General features: G+C 52.2%; 1 protein-coding gene across 1 annotated transcript in view; it reads right to left on the bottom strand.

Moving 5' to 3' along the window:
* Positions 1-8,133, bottom strand: part of LOC101952231 (immunoglobulin lambda-1 light chain-like) — a 35,384-nt gene extending 27,251 nt beyond the window's left edge. Inside the window, exons 1-2 of the mRNA XM_065567971.1 lie at positions 7,802-8,133; positions 3,003-3,009 (exon numbers count right to left, since the gene is read on the bottom strand). Coding sequence (XP_065424043.1) covers positions 3,003-3,009; positions 7,802-8,108 — 314 coding nt within the window. The 5' untranslated portion in view covers positions 8,109-8,133. The remainder of the gene's footprint in view (positions 1-3,002; positions 3,010-7,801) is intronic.
* Between the last annotated feature and the right edge of the window lie 9,964 nt (positions 8,134-18,097).

Raw genomic sequence — 18,097 nt, 5'->3', positions numbered from 1 at the left:
ATGTCTGATCACAGACACACTTGTGGTGTCCTGAAGCAAGCAGACTACTAAGTATTTGAATATTAATCAGCCAGAATAAGATAATCTGCACCTTGAATCTCAACTGTCCATGCCAAGTTTCTGCTAAAATCTGTTTGGGGCCTCATGTGGTAGCACCGGTTGCTTTTGATTTTTGTTTCTGAAAGTTTCTTATGTGGTGCAAAGACTGTACCATGTCCACAATTTGACAGCACATGCTTGGCCAATAGATGGCATGTTGAACTCTCCTTTTACATAGCTCTGCTCCCAGATCAGCATCATGAATAATAGCCAAGATCTCTTTTCTGAGATTTGCCGGTACTATGATAACGCGTACGACACGAAATTGCTTGTGGCATTCACGGACATGCTCAGCACTGTGGAACGCCGCTTTTGGGATCAGGAAACAAGCACCGAGTGGTGGGATCAGCACGCATCTTTCGGAACACTTGGCTGTTCAGGAAGATGCAGGCCGGGACTTTTTTCCCAGAGTGGAAGATCACAGTAGGGGAAGTTGAAATGCCCATTGTGATCCTTGGAGACCCCGCTTACCCGTTAATGCCGTGGCTCATGAAACCCTACGCAGGGAGCCTTGGCAGCAGCAAAGAACGGTTCAACTACAGGCTGAGCCGGTGCCGAATGACTGTGGAGTGTGCCTTTGGCCGTTTAAAGGCCCGCTGGCGATCTCTGTATAGCATCTGCTTGGCGCTCCAGGATGCTTATGGGCCGATCCGTGCTTTGTTGCCGGTGCTCTGTTCTTTGCTGCCGGTGCGCTGCGTTTTCCTGGCGGATCCTGCTTTCTCTCTCCCTCCACTGCTGTGCTTTCTCATTCTCTTTAATAGATTGCTGCATCACTTCTTGCAGCATGTCTTCTTTGCTTTTTTGCGGTCTCTTCCTGAGTCTTTGCAGTCTCTGAGCAGGCGATAAGAGGGACAGCTGAGGTCTCAAGGTTGATGCAGCTGTATAGGCAAAATGCAACGTTTAACAGAGGCAGCATTGTTTATACCAGACAGAGTAATGATTCCCCCCGCACTTAAGGAGTAGAAAACATACAGGGTCTACACAATTGCATAATTTTCTCGTCCGAAACAGAGCACACATATCCCACGGGAACCTCAAAATGGTGAGTAAGGGGGACTGATTGTTTCAGGGCTGCACTGTCCTCTGGGTTTCTGTGCCTTGGGGAGAGCCAACAGCTTCAGGGGGCACCTACACTGAACACTGTCCCAACATTTTCCACAGGAGTTCGTCCCGGACGATATCTCGCTGCTGAGGGTGACCTGGGAAGCAAGGAAGGGTCTTCTACTGCAATGCGGCTTCCGCCCTGGCCCATATGCAGCTTGCCTGTGTGAAGCAATGGTCCCCCCGCCCCTCGCGGCACAGTGGCGCGGACACATTAGCCTGGCTGGGACAAGGACCACGGTGGCTCTCCCGATAAACCTGCGCAAGCGCATTGCACGCGTTCTGGATGAGACATTCGAGGAGATTACCGAGGCCGATTACCGCAATGTGATAAACCACATCAATGCACTATTTCGCATCTAGGCATGCATGCCTAACCCTCCTCTCCCAAAGAGCCCGCACCGAAAAAATTCCTTCCCGAAAAAAAAAAACGCTTACCGGGAACCTGCTTTTCTGTTTGTCTTCCACCAAGTACCAGCCGCTGCGACTGGCTACCTTCCTCCTGGCTTGAGAAGAGCTCCTGGCTGCATGGCTCCAGGGATTCCAGGGTGTCTCCATCTGGCCCAACACCCTCACTCCCGTTTTCCTCCTCCTCCTTCCCCCCCCCACCGGCTCTGAAGTGTCCATGGTGGTGCTCGGAGTGGAGGTGGGGTTAACCCCAAGTATCGCATCCAGCTCTTTGTAGAATCGGCAGGTCGCGGGGGGAGCACCCGAGCGGCCGTTTGTGTCGCGGGCTTTGCGGTAGGCACTCCGCAGCTCCTTCACTTTAATCCTGCACTGCAGGGCATCCCGGTCATGGCCCCTTTCCATCATGTCCTTTGATACCTTCCCGAAGGTATCATAATTCCTACGGCTGGAGTGCAGCGGGGACTGGACAGCTTCCTCCTCACAAACACTGATGAGGTCCAGCAACTCACCGTTTCTCCATGCTGGGGCTCACTTGGTGCATGGAGGTATGGTCACCTGGAAAGATTCGCTGTTAGCACTCCACGCCACGCTGGGCTGAGCAAACAGGAAGGGGATTTTTAAAATTCCCGGGGAATGTAAAGGGTCGGTCACATGGTTGGTTACCTGAGGCCAGGGCAGTAGAGTTTGAACTGATGACCAGAGTGGCTAGAACAGGCATTGTGGGATACTGCCGAATACTTCTGGAGGCCAGTCACAGTGCATAGGGTGGCCACACTGGCACTGCAGCGCTGCAGCGGCAGCGCAATACACGCTATTCCTCTCGGGGACGTGGAGTACATGCAGCGCTGCAGCCACGGAGATACAGCGCTGCAAATGACTTGCCAGTGTGGACGGGGAGTGAGTTACAGTGCCTGGGGGCGGCTTTACAGTGCTGCAACTCGCAAGTGTAGCCAAGGGCTAAGACTAACAGATGTATTGGAGCATAAGCTTTTATGGGTGAATACCCACTTCGTCAGACGCATTTAATGGAAATTTCCAGGGGGAGGTATAAATATGCAGGCAAGAATCAGTCTGGAGATAATGAGGTTAGTTCAATGAGGGCGGGTGAGGTCCTCTGCTAGCAGTTGAAGTGTGAACACCAGGGGAGGAGAAACTGCTTCTGGAGTTGGCTAGCCATTCACAGTCTTTGTTTAATCCTGATCTGATGGTGTCAAATTTGCAAATGAACTGAAGCTCAGCAGTTTCTCTTTGGAGTCTGGTCCTGAAGTTTTTTTGCTGTAAGATGGCTACCTTTACATCTGCTATTGTGTGGCCAGGGAGGTTGAAGTGTTCTCCTGCAGTTTTTTGTATATTGCCATTCCTGATATCTGACTTGTGTCCATTTATCCTCTTGCGTAGTGACTGTCCAGTTTGGCCAATGTACATAGCAGAGGGGCATTGCTGGCACATGATGGCATATATAACATTGGTGGACGTGCAGGTGAATGAACCGGTGCACACAATTGAAAGTGTTCTCTTTGTATTGCTTTATTCAGATCTCTCAGATCCAAGCACATTCTTATTTCATCTCAACCTGATTTGGCTACACTTACTATAGAATTGACCCATTTTGTACGTTCGTCCCACTCTTGTTATTACTCACAACTGTTCCATATGGTGCAGTTCTTTCACTTCACTGGAACTTACCAGGTGCATAAATTGCAGCTGGTACTTGTGAATTCACCTTTAAGGTGTACTTACCTGGGACGCACCCCAACCCTGCACATCCATCCTCATATTCGCTAAATGTATCTCAGTCACCTTCTGGTTCTTCCGTTACCAGATTGACCCTTTGCACTTGTCACAGTCTGTAAGCCCAGTACGGCTTGTGAGTGAAATTCCAGCAACGCTTTCTTACGCCAATGCTCACAGTCCAAACTGCATTTACCACAAACTTAAAGTTGGTCCCCTGAGTAGCTTCTCAGCTGGATACTCAAAGTGCAAAGTGGTTTGGACCTTAATGTGTTGTATGACCTACAGACATCACATTGGCCTGTGCCCCAGTATTGATTTTAAAGCTCATATTTTGTGATCGTTAATGAGAAAATCCACATTTCACTTGTCCTTGGGAAGCTCAGGACTGAGCACACTGAGGAATAGATGTTACAATTGCTCATCTGCTCCTGGCAGTGGGTGCAAGTCCAGTCTGTCCATGTAACAGGAATGGGGACGAGATCCCATCACTCTCTGAATTGTCCTTCAGAGCTCTGTGCATTGGGTGAGATTGTTCCAAGGGTTATGAGGGAGATGCAAATTCTGCCTGGAAGAATTTCTGGGCAGATTAAATATGATACCTGCTCCCCCACCTCTGAAATGGCCCCTCACGCTGTCATAGGACGAATGCTATTAAACGTTCCCCTTTGCTGACTAGAGGTTTGTGTCTCACTTCCCCATCTGGCTGTGTCACTGTGAGCAGCACCGCTGTCGTACACCTGACAGTAATAATCAGCCTCGTCCTGCGCCTGGACTCCAGTGATGGTTAACATGGCCGTGTTACCGGAGTTGGCACCAGAGAATCGATCAGGGATTCCGGAGGGTCTGCTGCTACTACCATATATAACAAGTAGTGGGGCACTGCCGGGTTTCTGTTGGTACCACTGCACATTCTTGCTACCAATGTTGTTCCCTGAGCAGGTGATTTGAGCATTTTGTCCTGGAGACACAGACACTGAAGGCGGCTGAGTCAGCACGTACTGGGCGAGAGAACCTGAGACAGGAGGAGAAAACGTGGGGATAAAATCATGATGATTAAAGCTCTCAGCTAGGAGCCTGGGGGAACCAATGGGAGAAATGGTTCTAAACTCAAAGACCCCTTTGATTGAAAGACTGAGATAAGCCACCCTCCCCTCGCAGCACCTGAGCAGTACGTGAGCAGCACGAGGAGCAGAGGGGCCCAGGCCATGGTGGGAATCCAGATGAGCTCGGCTTCCTGAGGCAAACAGGTCTGTGGCTGGGACCCTCCGATTCTCTCTTAAACCCCCAGAGCTGGAGAACGGCCCCTTCATGCAAATCAGCTCCCTGCTCACTGGCTGCTGCTGCCTTTCACTCCCCAAGATCAAAGGGACCCAAGGGAGAGCCGCTCTGTATAAATCCACCAAGACACCTGTAGGGGAAAGGACTGCTTTGCATTTCAGTGGCAAGGAGAACGTCTAGCTCGCCCCAGAGGTGAGGAGCACCCAATGGGCCTGGTGTACTCAGAAAGTCAGGTGTAGACCCCTCTCCCCAGAAGTCTCCAATTTTATCTGCCTGGGACCTCAAAGGAAACTGTGGTTTCTTCTCATGCCCCCAGGCCACAATTGTTTTCAAAGTCATGCCACCATTTTCAGTCATTGCAGGAAGAAATCATGGCCAGTTTTGGGGTGATCATTTCTGGCGTGTGGATGGGGTGGGTGCTGTTGGATGGGGACTGTAATTGGGGCTAGTTTCGGAGTGGGGGCTGGATGAAGGCAGTTGATATTTGCAGACCTTGCATCAATCCCATGGTTCGCAGGACTGTCCTGATTTGACGCACAAACTCCCTATTCCACGGGGATGGCTGGGCCTGGCTCCTCACTCTGGGAACTGCAACCTGGCCCCTAGTGAGCGGGTCACGGTGCTGCTCCGGTCTGGCCCAGCCGCCCCATGGGAATGAGTGAGGAGCTGCTGGTTCATCTTTTCTTTGTACCGTTAAGCCATCATGCCAAGTGTGATGGCCCCGTTGATTCCTGGCAGCCCTCGCACAGCGTCCTTTGTTATTCCGCAGAGTGTGAGTGTTTGTGGGTCTGGTGCTGGGCGCTCTGACAGCCCCTGACTCTGAGCGTGTGGCACACGCACCTCACCCAACACCCAGGGCTGGTGCACACCAGCCCTCACAGCCACTCCCTGCAGTGGGGTCGGCTCCCACAGATTAATATTGCCCCCTAGTGGCCAGCGTCGCACTTGCCATGCTCACATCCCTGACTCTCCAGGGCTGTAAGGAACATCGCTAGCCAGTCCCTTGTGGTGTCCTGAAGCAAGCAGACTTCTAAGTATTTGAATATTAATCAGCCAGAATAAGATAATCTGCACCTTGAAACTCAACAGGTCCATGCCAAGTTTCTGCTAAGATCTGTTTGGGGCCTCATGTGGTAGCACTGGTTTCTTTTGATTTTTGTTTCTGAAAGTTTGACATGGCTTGCAAAGACTGTACCATGTCCTCAATTTGACAGCACATGGTTGGCCAATAGATGGCATCTTGAGCTCTCCTTTTACATAGCTCTGCTCCCAGATCACTGTCTTGAATAATAGCCAAGATCTCTTTTCTGAGATTTGCCGGTACTACGATTCCATCACTCTTAAAGACAAATCCATCTTGCACACTTAGTTCCTCATTATATAAGGAATGAGCACAGATATCCTCTGGTACGTCCGGTCTCTTATCCAGCCATCCTTGCAAAATAGTTTGTTTTAAGGTTTGCAGGACAACATCATTTGCAGTAGCTCCTTGGAATTCCTTCAATTTCTGTTCTGAAATAGGCAAATAAGCCATCATAAGATGTATTGCAACACCAGCTTCCTCTGAACTTACTCCTTCACCATTAAACATGTCTGCTAATTCTTTCACTGCTCTGTGTCTCACTTCCAGCTAATATTTCGGGAGTGTTAACAACCATCTAGGAAACCTTGGTGGAGCACTACAGAGGTTTTCTGAAAATGGCCTCAAAGTATGTTTTCACAGCTACTTTTCCCCCCGTAGGTAAATGGATGAAATCAAGTACAGCCAAATACTGTTTCCAACATTTCTTTTCCTTCTGGACATTGTTCTGTGGTGTGGAAGTTTAGAGCTTTAAAGACACAAGCAACAGGAGCCCTGTTTTGCAGCAATACAGCCCCTAATTGGGAGAACTTGCATCCACCGGCAGAGCAACTGGTTCTGTGACAGTGAGTACTTCAGCACCGGTGTCCTTATAAGCAATTCTTTCATGTGTTCATGTGCCACCTCCATGTACTGGCATCCCAGCAGACATGACGTCTTTTCCAACAGTTGCCTTAAAGGAGTATCTCCCATTGACATGTTCAGCATACATTTCCCAAGGTAAGTAACCACTCCAAGAAATCTTGGCAATTCAGCCTTGCAGGTCAGTGTGGCCATTTCAGTAATTGCAGCCATTTTTGAGTTGTCAGGTTTTAGACCTTCATTTGGCAAATTATGCCCCAAATATTTCATCTCTGTCAGATCCAGTTCAGTCACAGGTTCCTTTCATGGCAGGTGTCTAGCACTCCCTTGAGCCTTTCATCGTATTCCCATCTGGTATTTCCCCACCCGGTATGTCATCCATATAATATTCAACACCTTCCAGACCTTCAAATGTCTGTTGGATCACTATTTGGTACCCTTCAACAGCTGAACAGATGCCCACAGGAAGTCTAGTGAACCTGCACCTGCCAAATGCTGCGCTGAACGTACAAAGTCTAGAACTTTTGTCATCCAGCTGTACTTGCCAAGATCTACTCCTGGGGTCCAAATCAGGGGAAATGGCAGTTTTTGCTAACTTGCTGGTAATTTCTTCCACTGCAGGCAATTGAAAATGTTCTTTGTATTGCTTTATTCAGATCTCTCAGATCTAAGCACATTCTTATTTCATCTCGACCTGATTTGGCAACTCTGACTATAGAATTGACCCATTTTGTAAGTTCTTGTAACTCTTGTTATTACTCTCAACTGTTCCATATGGTGCAGATTTTTCACTTCACTGGAACTTTACTAGGTGCATGAATTGCAGCCAGTACTTGTGAATTCACCCCAACCCTGCACATCCATCCTCGTATTCTCTAAATATATCCCAGTTACCTTCTGGTTCTTCCGTTACCAGACTGACTCTGCACTTGTCACAGACTGTAAGCCCAGTTTGTCCCTTTAACAGGAACGGGGACGAGATCTCATCGCTCTCAAAATTGTCCTTTAGAGCTCTGGGCATTGGGTAAGATTGTTCCAAGTGTTATTAGGGAGATGCAGTGTGGTCCCAGGCTCTGCCTGGAAGGATTTCTGGGCAGATTAAATATGATACCTGCTTCTCTACCTCTGAAATGGCCCCTCTGGCTGTCACAGGGCGAATGCTAGTAAACGTTCCCCTTTGATGATGAGAGGTTTGTGTCTCACTTCCCCATCTGGCTGTGTCACTGTGAGCAGCACCGCTGTCGTACACCTGACAGTAATAATCAGCCTCGTCCTGTGCCTGGACTCCAGTGATGGTTAACGTGGCCGTGTTACCGGAGTTGGCACCAGAGAATCGATCGGGGATTCCGGAGGGTCTTTTATTATCCTTATATATAACAAGTATGGGGGCGCTGCCAGGTTTCTGTTGGTACCAGCTCACATACTTATCCCCAATGTTGTTTCCTGAGCAGGTGAGCTGAGCATTTTGCCCTGGAGACACAGACACTGAGGGCGGTTGAGTCAGCACGTACTGGGCGAGAGAACCTGCAACAGGAGGAGAAAACATGGGGATAAAATCAGGATGATTAAAGCTCTCGGCCAGCAGCCTGGGGAACCAATGGGAGAAATGGCTCTAAAATCAAAGTCCCCTTTGATTGGAAGACTGAGATAAGCCTCCCCCCCTCGCCCCCCCCGGCACCTGAGCAGTAAGTGAGCAGCGCGAGGAGCAGAGGGGCCCAGGCCATGGTGGGGAATCCAGACGAGCTCGGCTCCCTGAGGCAAACGGGTCTGTGGCTGGGACCCTCCGATTCTCTCTTAAACCCCCAGAGCTGGAGAACGGCCCCTTCATGCAAATCAGCTCCCTGCTCACTGGCTGCTGCTGGCACCTCCCTCCCCTCAGAGACAGCAACTGACAGACTCAAGAATTGTTTTGTTTTCTGGTTGCAAGGAAAAATGAAGCTCATCTTGGGGGTGAGGGGTTCCGAACTGCTGTGTCTGCTCAGACCGTTACCATTCACAGCACTCCCTCTGGAGCAAGGAGTCTCCCACGTTGTCTGCTTGGCATTGCAAAGCTAGCTGGGTTTCTTGTCACGACCCTCACCCACAATGTTTATGGCTGCAAGAAACCTTGGCTGGTTTGGGGCTGTGTGTCCTTGGTGGGGTGGCTGCTGGGACTTGCTGGTGGTGCAGAATATGCAGGTGTCTCTGAGCGGTGTGGCTGTTGTGGACTGATGGCTTCTGGGGTTAGCAGCTGTTGCCTGGGGGGTGGTGTAGGCATGGGGTTTGGGAGTGGACAATATGGCTGTCGCTGGGTGGTGGACGTGCGGCTGGGTAGTTATGGTGCTATAGGAAGATGCTGCTGAGGGATGTACCCCTGGAAAGGGATGGGGGAGGGGCTGCAACCCTTCTGCACTGCACACTGCTCAAGGGAAGCTCACTGAAAGATGGTGAGGAACCAGTTAAGGATACTGTGCGCAATGGGGCCCATGGTGAGCGAGGCCGCTGGCTCCTGACGGCTTTTAGTGGCTTTCCTTGCAGAAGGACGTGCTCTGGGCAGCGGGACAGGAATGTGGCTGCAGAAGAGGGAGAGAATTTCTGCTTCTCTCCCCTTAGCTTCCCCCTCCCGGGTTAGAGCAGCCACTGGGTTTTGGTGATCTTGTCATGACCCCCCAGCCATTCCAAACGAGACTGCCAGTCTGAGCCCCCTGCTCCAGGGCGCTGGGAGCAGAGATGGAAGTGGGGGGCTGGGGAGTGAGAAGCTAAAGCACAGTGTCCTCCAGGGTGACATTAGAAAGGGGAAAGTTGTTGGGGTATGAAAAGCCCCAAGCCCAGAGATGTCTCTATCCCAGCAGTTTGTAGCCTGACCCCTGTGCACTGCTGCTCTAATCCAGACGCCCAGCTCCAGTATTGGGTAGATGATGAGCCCCCCCCAGTGGTCAGTGTTGCTGTTACTATGATCAGTCCTTCACACATTTCACAAGCGCTCAGTCCCTACATGCAGAGCTCATGGGAACGCTTGCCCCTACCGACTGTCTCACAGCTGCAGGGAACACCGGTGTACAGTTGTTCCTTTTCAGGGTTTTTGGGGCTGTTCGATGTGGACTGGTGTTGGGGCTGATTAGGGAGTGGGAGTTGGCTGGGTGGGTGCTGTTGGATGGGGGCTGGTGTTGAGGCTGGTTACAATTGTTTTCAGAGTCATGCCACCATTTTCGATCCGTACAGGAAGAAATCCTGGCCAGTTTTGGGGTGATCATTTCTGGGGTGCTGGATGGGTGGGTGCAGTTGGATGGGGGCTGGTGTTGGGGCCGGTTTCGGAGTGGGGGCTGGATGTGGACAGCTGATATTCGCAAACCTTACATCAATCCTATGGTGTGCAGGACTGTCCCGATTTGACGCACAAACTCCCTATTCCACGGGGCTGGCTGGGCCTGGCTCCTCACTCTGGGAACTGCAACCAGGCCCCTAGTGAGCGGGTCAAAGCCCTGCTCAGGTCTGGCCCGGCTGCTCCACGGCAATGAGGGAGGAGCTGCTGGTTCATCTTTTCTTTGTACCTTTAAGCCATCGTGCCAAGTGTGATGGCCCCGTTGATTCCTGGCAGCCCTCGCACAGCGTCCTTTGTTATTCCGCAGAGTGTGAGTGTTTGTGGGCTTGAGTCGGAGACGTCTGGTGCTGGGCGATGACACCTCCTGACTCTGAGCGTGTGGCACACGCACCTCACCCAACACCCAGGGCTGGTGCACACCAGCCCTCACAGCCACTCCCTGCAGTGGGGTCGGCTCCCACAGATTATTATTGCCCCCTAGTGGCCAGCATCGCACTTGCCATGATCCCGTCCCTGACTCTCCAGGGCTGTAGGTAACATCACTAGCCAGTCCCTTCCAGCTTTCACCCCCTTCCTTTACGGATGTTCTTCTCCACACTAACCAGCTGATGCGTCCCTCGGCTTAGTCATGTCAGGCAGGGATCAATCAGTTATTCAGACACACCCGTCCCCGGGGGAAGGTCAGGGAGGCGGAACCATCCCGGGCTCCTACGCAGCGTTTTACCTTGCGCTTTTGAACGTTGCCGGACAGAGTAGAAATTGACTGTCACCACCTTAGAGTCCCTACACTGAGAGCGCCGAGGAACCGTAAATCTCCACAGAGTTCAGATGTAATAACAATATCCTGGGAGAGCGTCTCTGTCTTTCGATGCCCTGGGCATTCACACCACTCCCCCGAGGATTTGATTCAGAAGTAGAGCAACTGATGGGCTGCTGAGGAACCTGGACACCTCCTGAGAGGCAGGGGTGTGTCCCCTCGCCCTTTCCTTAGGACCCCTGGGGTTCTTAGTACCAATGCCTGCTGGCTGGGGCAGGAGCCCACACGAGAACTGTCTGCTGGGGGACTTTCCAATGCTCCACTGGGAGCAGAATGGGCCTCTCAACTCCCAGGAGCACGGAGGTCTGTCTGCATAGTGGTGGAGCCTGTGTCAGGGGAGGAGTGATTCAGCCCTTACCCACCCCAGCTCAGGACTCTGCGTGTGGCCAGCACCCCAGCAGAGCTATGCTGAGATGGCATCAGCCAGGGCCCCAAAAGACAGAATCACTCAGAGATTCCGGAGGGTCTCTCACTATCCTTATATAACAAGTGTGTGTGTGTGGGGGGGGGGGGGGGGGCGCAGACAGGTTTCTGCTGGTACCAGCTCACATACTGTTTGTCAATCTCTTCTCCTGTGCAGGTGTGGGGTTGGGAAGGGGGAGTGTGTGACAGGAAGCGTGTGTGTGTGTGTATGTGTGTGTGAGAGGGAGAGAGAGAGAGAAAGAGACAATGTGTGTTGGGGGAGAGTGAGTGTGTTGGCATACTCTCCTAAATTCAAACAGCGGCTGGCCCAGAAACACCATGAGGCCCTTTCCCTCTGCGCCAGATGCACCAGATATGGGTCAGGCAGGCTCAACCAGGCAGGATCCAGGTATGAAGGGGCTCAGTGTGGGGGGATCCAGGTGTCGGGTGAGAGGATTCTGTGTGGGACAATCTGGGTGCAGGCAGATTGTGGGGGATCTGGATGCACAGGGGCTCGCTGGGGGGGGGGGGGGGTTTCCAGGTGCAAGGGCAATGGGACTCTGCAGGGGCTTCCAGGTGAAGGTGGTTGGGGATCAGTGGAGGGGTCTGGGTGTGGGGTCTCAGCAGGGGAGTCTGGGTGCAATAGTTGGGGATTAGTGGTGTGGGGGGTCTGGATATGGGGGCTCAGGGGATGCGGGGGTGGGGCTCATCAGGGTGGGGGATTGAGTGCAGGGAGCTCAGTGGGGGTGGTCTGGGTGCAGGGGGTCTCGGTGCAGGGGGGCTCCAGATGCAGGAGTTGGGGTTCAGTGGGGCGGGGTTTGGGTATGGAGTGCTGGGTGAGTTTTGGGTGCATGGGGTGAGGCTTGGCAGGTGTGTCTGGGTATGGGAGGTCCAGATGCGTGGGGGTTGGGTGGATGGGGAGCAGCTCCCCGTACAGTGACCCCTCCCCTTGCAGCTGAGGAGCGATGGGGGCAGGAAGCAGGGGAGGATGCTGAGCTTGCTGCAGCTGGGGGAGGTTTCTGGGGTTGGCTCTGACACAGCCAGGAGTAAAACCATTCCGCACCCTTCTGCAGCTTGGTGATGACCAGCTCCCCCTAGTGGTCAATGTCACACACGCCAGGATCCTGTTCCTCTGCAGGGCAGTGGAGCAGCATCACTTCACAGGCATTGCAGCACACAGGCTGTTCCTTCGCAGGCTGACCTGCTTCTCTGTGTCATCCAGGTTGATCACGCGTCGCCATCAACTTGGAGATCAGTGTCCAGCCTTGGACTGTTACCGGGTGAGTGAGGGGCGTCCTCATTCTGTGGGACAACAGAAGAGGTAGCAGAGTTCAGAGCTGTAACAGAGCCAGGGGTGGGTCTAATTCTTGTTTGTCCCTGTAAGAAGAATGAGGAGGAGACCCCATTGCTCCCTGCATCAGCCTTTTGCTTTGCAAACCTCCTGGTGAAATCTTGGCCCCACTGAAGTCATGGGAATTTTGCCAGTGACTTCAATGGGGCCAGGATTCTCCGCCATGCAGGGAGGTGAGATTGCTCCCAGGGGTTACTAAGGAGACATACTGTGAGCCCAGGCTGCCGAGAAGGGTTTGTGGGCAAATGAAATATGAAGCCTCCATCCCCAGTTTGGAAAGGGCCCCTCATGCTGTCACAGAAAGAATGCGAATAAACATGCACCTGACACAACAGAGGTTTGTGTCTCACTTCCCCGTCTGACTGTGTCACTGTGAGAAGAGCTGCTGTCACTGTCCCGCCGCTGAAAGTAATAATCAGCCTCGTCCTGCGCCTGGACTCCAGTGATGGTTAACGTGGCCGTGTTACCGGAACTCGTCCCAGAGAATCGCTCAGGGATTCCGGAGGGTCTCTCACTATCCTTGTATATAACGAGTACGGGGGCACGGCCAGGTTTCTGCTGGTACCAGTGCACATACTTTTTGTCAATCTTTTCGCCTCTGCAGGTGAGTTGAGCATTTTGCCCTGGAGACACAGACACTGAGGGCGGTTGAGTCAGCACGTACTGGGCGAGAGAACCTGCAACAGGAGGAGAAAACATGGGGATAAAATCAGGATGATTAAAGCTCTCGGCCAGCAGCCTGCGGACAATGGGAGAAATGGCTCTAAAATCAAAGACCCCCTTTGATTGAAAGACTGAGATAAGCCCCCCCCACCCCCTTCCCACTCGCCGCACCAGAGCAGTAAGTGAGCAGCGTGAGGAGCAGAGGGGCCCAGGCCATGGTGCGGAATCCAGACGAGCTCGGCTTCCTGAGGCAAACGGGTCTGTGGCTGGGACCCTCTGATTCTCCCTTAAACCCCCAGAGCTGGAGAACGGCCCCTTCATGCAAATCTGCTCCCTGCTCACTGGCTGCTGCTGGCACCTCCCTCCTCTCAGAGACAGCTACTGACAGACCCAAGAATTGTTTTGTTTTCTGGTTGCAAGGAAAAATGAAGCTCATCTTGGGGGTGAGGTGTCCAGAAGTGCTGTGTCTGCTCAGACCGTTACCGTTCAGAGCACTCCCCCTGGAACACGGATTCTGACTCAAACATTCCCCACTCGGCATTGCAAAGCTAGCTGGGTTTCTTGCCATGACCCTGACCCACAATGTTTATGGCTGCAAGAAACCCTGGCTGGTTTGGGGCTGTGTCCGATGGGACGGCTGCTGGTTGTTTAGGTGTCACTGGGAGATGTGGCTGCTGCAGACTGATGGCTTGTGGAGTGAGTGGCTGCTGCCTGGGCTCTGGAGTTGTGCTTGATTGGGGCTGGGACTGACCGGGATGGTGCTGCTGGGTGGCTGTGGGGGGCTATTGGAGCATGCTGCTAGGTGAGGCTCTGCTGGGAAGAGTGGAGTTGAGACCCTTCTGCTCTGCACACTCCTGGAGGGGAGCCCCACTGAAAGACAGCGAGGAACCAGCTAATGACCCCTGTGAACAATGGGGGGCCATGGGGATCAAGACAGCTGGCTCCTGACTGCTCCCCTTTTAGTGGTACTTCCCTGCAGCAGGCCAGTGTGGGCAGAGCGAGGGGAACGCTTGCCCCCTCTGGGTTATAGCAGCCACTGGGTTTTGGTGACCCTCCCAGCACCCCAAGCAAGACTGCCAGTTGGAGAATCCCTGCCCCAGAGACAGAGAGGGGATGGCTGGGAAGTTGGAATCCAAACAGTGTTCTCTAGGTCCCTTGTCCTGATCATGTGAGCGCTGTTGGGGAATAAAGAGCCGCAAAGCCCAGAGATCTCTCTAGCCCAGCAGTGTGTAGCCTGACTCGCGTTACACTGCCCTAATACACACTCTGAGCTCCAGTACTGCGAGGGTGAAGAGCACTCCCTGATGGTCAGTGCTGCTGTTACTAAGATTATACTGACCGGGGTTTCACAAAAGCTAGAGACCCTCCATGCTGAGCTCATCACAAAGCAGCCCCTACTCACTGTCTCTCACAGCTGCAGGGAACATCATTGTACAGTTGTTTACAGCATTCATGTTGTTCCTTTTCAGGGTGTTGTTCTCTGTGCTGGCTGCACGGATCATGTCATCAGCCTGGTCACATCTTCATCAGCCTGGTCTCATCTTTGGAAGGGATTACCCAGGGATTTCAGAAGTTGCACCTGCCTAGATTAAGACTAACGCGACCCAAGCTAGGGAAGTCACCTCCTCCTAGCTGGTTTGCTATTGTTGCCTCTTCCCGTTACACTAATATTCTGTTCTGACCCCAGTGGCACCCGGTGTGAACGGTAGTGGATGCTGGGGCCGGGTGGGCCAGTTCTCCAGTGGAGGGTCGAGCAGTGACGTGCACTGTGAATTTTAGGGTTGCCAATTTTGGTTGGCCGTATTCCTGGAGGTTTCATCACATGATATAGTCTTTATTAAAGATTAATCTTTAGTTCCTGGAGACTCCAGGACAATCCTGGAGGGTTAGCAGCCCTACCAGGTATGTTCTCAGTGGAATTTCTGTCATTCCCACGTACATCAGTCAAAATGTCATTCCTGGGTAGGCTGATGCTTCCCTGTGAATATTTAAGGAAACAGCCCTGCTCCATCACCCGACCCATGGGGTGTGTCTTATATTTAAAATCTCAGGATCTCCCTTCCCCCTCTCGGAGGCAGGCCCTTGGCAAGATCTCTGGGGCCCTGAATAGGGATGTCTCATGAGGGTGTAATCAGAGTGGCAGCTTCCTCTGCCCACCCTGAGGCTGCAGGGGATGGAAACCCTTAGTCAGTAGAGAGTTCCCGTCCTGCACAAGGAAATGGAGGAGAGAGACTGGACTGAGCAGTTCACATGGTCCATGGAGTGAGCTGGAACAAGTTGTCGAACCCTCTTCCCCAAGTAAAAAGAGAGAATGTGGCGGGGGAAGGGCAGAGCTCTTAGAATTCACCAATCTATTACAATTCTCTGAGAGTGTCAACAAGCATGTGGACAAGGGTGATCCAGTGGATATAATGTACTTGGACTTTCTGAAAGCCTTTGATAAGGTTTCACCCCAAAGGCTCTTAAGCAAAGTAAGTCGTGGGATAAGAGGGAAGGTCCTTGCATGGATCAGTAACTGCTTAAAAGATAGGAAAGAAAGAGTAGGAGAAAATGGTCCGTTTTCAGAGTGGAGCGAGGCAAATAATGGCATCCATAAGGATCTGGGTAGGACCAGTGTTCAACATATTCATAATTGAACTGGAAAAGGAGTAAGCAGCGAGGTGTCAAAGTTTGTAGATGATACAAAATTACTCAAGATAATTTAGTCCAAAGCAGATTACGAACAGTTACAAAGGGATCTCACAAAACTGAGTGACTGGGCAACAAAATGGCAGATGACATTCAATGTTGCGAAATGCAAAGTAATGCACATTGTAAAACATAATCCCGACTATACAGGGTCCTGGTGTCCCTAGCCTCTGTTTGCTAGAAGCGGGGATTGGGCAACAGGGGATGGATCACTTGATGATTCCCTGTTCTGTTCATTTGCTCTGGGGCACTTGGCATTGGCCACTGTAGGGAGACAGGATCCTGGACTAGATGGACCTTTGCTCTGACTCAGTGTGGCCGTTCTTATGTTCTCTTGGCAAGATCTCTAGGGCCCTGAGTAGGGATGTCTCCTGAGGGTGTAACTGGAGCTGGAGCTCCCCCTGCTCATGCCGGGCGGGGTGATGACCCTTAGCCAGTCTGAGCAGCGAGTTCCCGTCCTGCACCAGGAGATGAAGGAGGGAGACGGGGAAGGGCCATTCACACAGTGCAAGGAGGGAGCTGGGAAGAGTTCTCCTCCCTTCCTCCCCATGAAAAGAGAGAGGAGGAGGAGGAGGGAGAAGAGCAGAGATGTTCCATCCGACCCCCTGCAGAGGGAACATGAGGAGGAATCAGGGGAGCGCTGTGCATCACCTGAGTGAGGAAATGGACTTCACTGCGAAGAACAACTGTTGTGTGATGTGTTATAGGCAGAGACCAAACACTGCAGCCTGTGTGAGCCTGTGTGGGTCTGTCCACCCCTCCCCCCCCACACCACCACAAGGCCGAGGCTGGGGGAGGGGAGGTTTTTGTCTCACTTCCCCATCTGATTGTGTCACTGTGAAGAGCACCGCTGTGCTCCACAGCACAGTAATAATCAGCCTCATCCTCTGCCAGGGCCCCGGAGATGGTCAGATAGCCGGCGTTACTGGCCGTGTCTTTGGAACCAGAGAAGCGAGCAGGGACCCCAGAGCCCTGGCCCTTGACTGACTCTGAATAGTAGTACAGCAGGTATCGTGGGGAATTCCCAGGTTTCTGCTGGTACCAGAACACAACGTAGTCACTGATGCTGGTCCCACTGCTCATGGTGCAGGAGAGTTTCACGGTGTTTCCTGGGGACACTGACACTGAGGGCGGCTGAGTCAGCACAGTCTGCGAACTGGAACCTGGAAGAAATATGGTAGAAACCTGTCAAATCGTCCCTGTCCGTCCCCAGTCGCTAGTAACATGGTTTGTGCAATTGGCTTCAGAAGTAACTTTATTGTGTATTTAACCTGCTCTCCCTGTTCTCACCTGTGCACCACGTCCCCAGTAGGACAATGAGGGGAGCCCAGAGCATGGTGAGGAGATTTCAGACCCTTGGGAGAAACCCAGCGAGAGCTGCTGACAATGCCTGACAGAGTCTGCTCCTTATATGGACCCTCCTCAGGAAGGAGCTGTTAAGTTCCTCCTTTATATTCATCTGCTCTCATCTGATTGGCCCTGATGATCACAGGGAGGGGGCTGTGTGGGAGGAGGGACAAGCTACAGCCCTATAAGATAAAGCTTCCACATCCCAGATGAGATTTGACTATTCGTGTCTAATCTGTGAATAATTTTGGGTAGACCGAAACTGCATCTTTAGCTGAATAAATTATTTGTCAGAAACGTTTTCCCAGCTCCAGTGATGCATAACTCACTTTTCCCGAGTGGTCCCCTAGGCCTGCTCCCTGTCTGTGTCCACTGTTTGGTTCTGCTCTGGGGTTCTCTGAGTGCCTGGGCAGGCAGGTGGAGTCTGCAGGGCTCTCTGGCTGCTGTGGGGTGTGTGGAGAGCCCTCAGGTCCGTGGCTGAAGAGGGCTGAGGAAGTTACAGTAAATGTTTGTCAGTCTCAGGGCCTCGTTCCCAGCACATCCAGACCAGGGAGACGGGCAGGTATCCACCTTCAGCAGCACTTACCCTTCCCAGGGGAAGGAATAAAATAGGGAGTGAGAGCTAGTGCTGTGGGGACAGGACTGGGAGCCGGGAACTCCATCGCTCTAGTCCCAGCTCCTGCACTGACTGCGTAGCCTTGGGCACGTCATATGATCTCCCTGGGCTGTGTGTATCTCTGATGTAACTGCACCAAGTTACAGGGTTCTAGAGCAGGGTGGGTTTGGCCAATCAGGTCTCTGTTTTCCCATTTGAGAAGTGCGGACTTTAACAATCAGTTATTTACCTCAGAGCCATGGTGAGAATTCATCAGTTCTTGCTCGTGGCTTTGGGGTGCCATTCAAAGGGTAACTCTTAATTTCAGGTGATGAATATAGCCCAATTATTGGAAATCTTAAGCAGCTGGA

The sequence above is a fragment of the Chrysemys picta genome, chromosome 15 (genome assembly GCF_011386835.1).
Source record: "Chrysemys picta bellii isolate R12L10 chromosome 15, ASM1138683v2, whole genome shotgun sequence".
Lineage (NCBI taxonomy): Eukaryota > Metazoa > Chordata > Testudines > Emydidae > Chrysemys > Chrysemys picta.
The sequence above is the reverse complement of the archived record's forward strand: the minus strand, read 5'-3'. Positions and strand labels throughout refer to the sequence as shown.